Raw genomic sequence first — 4664 nt, forward strand, 5'->3', positions numbered from 1 at the left:
TCCTCCTTTCCTCTCCCAAAAGATCGAAACACTCACAGAGATTTCTTGTTCGATCAATCACAGAAATCAAGAAGAACATGATCAGATCTCCCGGAGAAGACCTTTCCTCCTCTTCCTCTATCAAAACTTCCAAGGATTTTTCCCTCGATTACGGATCGAAAAGGATGAAATTTCCAAATATAATTCAGACACTTGCGGAAAATTTCTCTTTTCGATCATTGAGAGAAAACAAGAAGAAGAGGTTTGCTAAAGGTTTAATCATAATTTTTTTAATAAATAAACGACAAATAGTCCATCCTTTTAATAAAATAAACACTAAAAAAAATTAGCACGAATTTTCTCTCCCAATTTTTAAATTTATCCTCGAATGCTTTGTTTTATTTGAAAGAGATGAAAGGAAGTGAGATTATTAAATAAATTATATTTTATGATGTTTTATAAAGTTACACACTTAATATACAATTTAAATTTTAAACTTATATTGGAATTTAGCAATATTGGAGTTGTTAAAATTAGTCAAAAGTACTAAATTATCAAAGTTTTGACCTAATTAGTTTAGTCAACTTGAGGCTTTTAATCATTTTTATTAGAATCTTTGGATGTTTTAAATTAAAGTCGTCCCAGGGAAAAGGAGACATGATGAAGGGCACAAAGGAGAGCAATCTTTCTTGTCGACAAACTATCATCAAAGGGAATGCCAAATTGTTTTTAAAGCAAATTAACAAAAGTAATTATCAAAGCTTTAAGTTGATAATGACCAAAAAATATGAGCATCGATAAGATTTCAATGTTTAATCTCAACAAGATCTGAAGAAATCATTCTGTCCTTTGCTATAAATTGATGATTCGAATGCACTAATTAATGCTCTTTTTAGTCACCTGAATCTGGACAGTTTCTCAATGTTTATCTGGAACTTCTTTTGCAAAGAGCTTTTTGACCTGCCAACCAACAATGAATTAGAAGAGAATCAAATTAGTGAGTGATTCATGATCAAGTAGAAGAGAGTGTTCTTGTTGATATATGCATTTTTATTATTTTTTAGATTGAATGTGCAAACTTGAAAATAAGAAGATTAGCTATTGTCATTACCTGTTCCAAAGTCAAGAACATTATGCCATTCCATGATCCGAGGCGACCGAAGTTTGGAAGGAAGCCTTTATAAAAAGCCGAAGGTCCCTGAGAAAGAAAGCGAGGAAAAAATAGTCAATGTTTCATTTTGGCATGAATTTATCATTGTCGTTGCCATTACGATCGTGCTATGGGAAAACCATTACTTCCCTCTAAATTGCATGTATGTTATTGTTTCATATCACCAACTATGAAAAATATACTGAGCATAGACATCTTGTTATCATTTTCTTATACTCTTCTAGATGATGCAAAATGAGGTCCCTCGCCCATTTAAAGAAGAACATATCATGACCCAAGTGAAATAGAAAACAAGCCGACTTGGTGGTGGAATGGCTTCAAGTGGCTTGTTTACTTGGCTGGGAGGAAAGAGGGGAAGGAGGTAAAGGAACACAAAAGTACACATGAGTTCCATGTTCCTATCCATCCACTTGAGTAAACATGTCAGCGATGTTCGAATATATGGCTGTTAAGCATCTAACATTTTGAATAAGCTACAGAGGAGCAGCACACCAAGTAGGATTTATGAAATCCAATCGTTCAGATCACAATTATTAGAGCATCGACTAGTATCAAATAAACTACAAAAAACTGATCATGGCATATAGTAAGTTTCACAAATCAACACCGGTATTATGGTTTGTCTTCGAGTATTGTTTGTAGAAGCATCCTAGATGTAATCCAACTTGATTGACTTGAGACAAAATTTTACTCTATTTACAAATTAACTCTAGCTAATAACACGTTGAAAATATTTTATCATATAAATTGCACAAAGAATGAAACTTAGCATAAAGAAAATAAAGATGTTTAATGAAAAGATAGAAGCATTAGGCATAAAGAGTACTTCATTTTTCATAGTCTTGACGAAACAATCGACAGTGCTTCTGTATGCTGAATCTCCCATCATTCTTGACTTAACCTACCAAAATACATTTCCAAATTGAGGATGACATATATAGATAAAAGCTTCAAAGATATATACACTGATTATGCACCTTTTCTAACAAATTTTACTATTTTATTCTTAGGAATATTTCGACGCTAGGATGCAACATTAATAACAAGCATGTTCCAATTAGTTGGGAACAAATATATGGATTTCATCCTGCCATTACCAAGGATATTTACATGACTAAGATGCTAAAAGAACATAATTTTTACTGAGAGAACTAACAGAAGGTTTGTTTCAAATATTACCAAAAGCAGTTTGATCAAGAAGGGTAATAAGATAGGATAGAAAATATTTCCATTTTTATTCATCAGTGTATTCATTGGGAAACTATCATAGTGACATACAGTTGATGCCCAAATGGCATTTCAAACAACTGAACCTCCAGACACATCCTGTAAACCAAAGATTTAGTTAAGGTTAAGGCTGTAATCTAATACTAGAGCAGAAATATTTAAATATTCAGAATAATGCTCACATTCTTTAGGCCATGTAGGCAAAATAACACTTTTATTTTGTTAGATTCTGCATAAATTCTAATTTCATCCTGATAGGAAAATGTCTGAACTGAAAACATATTGATTTAAATACTCCATTCTTCTTTATGACTTGTTCTAGCTACTAAATTGCATTAATACAAATGTATAAGAAAGAAGAGTGAGTGATACATAATTTCATATAGAAATTGGTGCTTGTACAAGTGTGTTCCTAGTTAATGGAAATCAATTGAATAAACTACACAATGACTGAATTGACTGAATGAGAAACTTACCACATCAACAGGAGAACCGATACAAACAGCAAAAAATCCAGCACCTAGACCAGATAGCAGATGAGTAAAAACATTGTCTGTAAATCCAGGAATTTTCAGAATTGTCTGCACAAAAAATGCACAATTTAGATTTCATTGAAATTCAATAGCAAATCAAGAATGAAACTTTGCCGTGAGATACTATCAGAAGCTTCACCTGCTTGACTTCATCATAACTAGCCAATTCAGCAGCATTTATAATTGCATTACGTGCAATATTAGGACCAAGACCAGTCCAGAGAGCCCCAAACCCTTCCTAGATTGTAATATAGAATAAAATTCAGCTAGCAACATACTTGAGGTAATTAAGTCATAATCTCTTATGTCATTACCTGCCTGACAATTGTTGAGTAAGCATTCAGTGCTCCTGAATACCGTCTAGGTAAGCCTGGCGGAAGCTTTCCTTCAGCTTGGAGACGAACTTTTACAAGATCAGTTGGATTTGCCACAGTGATCCCAAGTGCACCTAATTACATTGTCCAAACCATGTCACTCGTCTAGTCTATTTGTGAAGCAGTTATTCAAAGCAATATGATATCTGAATTGCATTACCAGTTGTGAGTCCAGCAAGTATTTTCTTAGACAGAGGAACATCTCCCACATGATTCTCACCGACATAAAAATTTCTAACCTGAAAATACATGCAAAATAGAATCCTGTACCGACACAGAACAACAAAATTGAAGCATCCAGCTATCTACAAAAGACGTTTGAGGCTTACAGGCTCATACAACCCGATTCGCAGCCCTCCAAAAACACATTGACGATGCAGCCCGGGAACAATGCCTTTCCAGAGGGCCGTCGCCCCTTCCTCCCTTGCGATGGTTGCGACAGTGCCCAACATTCCTCTGTACTTTGGCATGGCTGAGGCATCCGTAGATGCTTGCTTCTGCAGCTGAAGCCTGACTTTTGCAGTGTCCAGAGGGATAGTGCAGATCTGAAATAAATGCAAAGCACGAAAAAAAAAAAGGGTTATAAACTCACTACAATTTTGACCCCTTAACTGTTCCATATTCCCACAACCAAAGGCTACGATCAAGAAGAAAGCTAACAACTTCAACCTAATCTATGAACTCCCAGCTTTCCCAATCTTCGGGCAGGAAGCAATCGTGAAGATCAGACGCGTAACAACCCTAAGAGGGAGATGGAACCAACGGGCGATCGTCCGATGACTTACCTCGGCGAAGCAGGCGGCGATGGCGCTGCTGGCGAACCTCCCGACGAAGGAGATCTCGATCTTGGAGCCGTGATCGCCCATGGCGGCAGCAGCTCAGCACAAACCCGTAAAGCCGGAAGAAGGAGAAGAGATTGATCGTTCGATTCAGGGTTTTAATAGCGAGGGATTTGGCGCCGGAAAAGAAGAGAACCAATTTGGCCACCGTATATGCTGATGAGCATCGAAGTCATATATCAGCTACCTATCCTTTACCTTCTATTTGATTGGACAAAAGCGACGGCAGCGATTGGGAATGCAGAAAGATTGCGTTGGGTAATTGTCCGAGTACATCTTACTGGTTCCTTATAGTTGTCTTTATCTATTGCAGTGAGTCCGCAAGCATCTAATGAATAACCGAAAGTTTCCAATAAAATTTATATAAATAAAACAAGCGGTAAATTAGAGGTCTTCGATTGCAACTTTAATTTTCTATATAGTCTCTAATTATAAAACTTTTATTAAGTTTCTATGTAGTCTCTAATTATAAAAACTTTTATTTCATTTTTTACATGAAAATTTTTATTTATTTTATTTTTTTATGTAAATATTTTTACCT

At 35.6% G+C, this 4664-nt stretch overlaps 1 protein-coding gene across 1 annotated transcript; it reads right to left on the reverse strand.

The window, feature by feature from the left end:
• Positions 1–754: 754 nt before the first annotated feature.
• Positions 755–4262, reverse strand: LOC122043344 (mitochondrial uncoupling protein 1-like). The gene is made up of 9 exons (XM_042603916.1): positions 4070–4262; positions 3614–3829; positions 3445–3523; positions 3225–3358; positions 3050–3148; positions 2854–2958; positions 1977–2051; positions 1091–1177; positions 755–939 (listed from the first exon to the last, which is right to left on the reverse strand). The coding sequence occupies exons 1-9, from the start codon at positions 4148–4150 to the stop codon at positions 898–900; spliced, it is 918 nt and encodes a 305-aa protein (XP_042459850.1). The 5' UTR covers positions 4151–4262; the 3' UTR covers positions 755–897.
• Between the last annotated feature and the right edge of the window lie 402 nt (positions 4263–4664).

This window comes from Zingiber officinale, chromosome 2A (genome assembly GCF_018446385.1).
Source record: "Zingiber officinale cultivar Zhangliang chromosome 2A, Zo_v1.1, whole genome shotgun sequence".
NCBI lineage: Eukaryota > Viridiplantae > Streptophyta > Magnoliopsida > Zingiberales > Zingiberaceae > Zingiber > Zingiber officinale.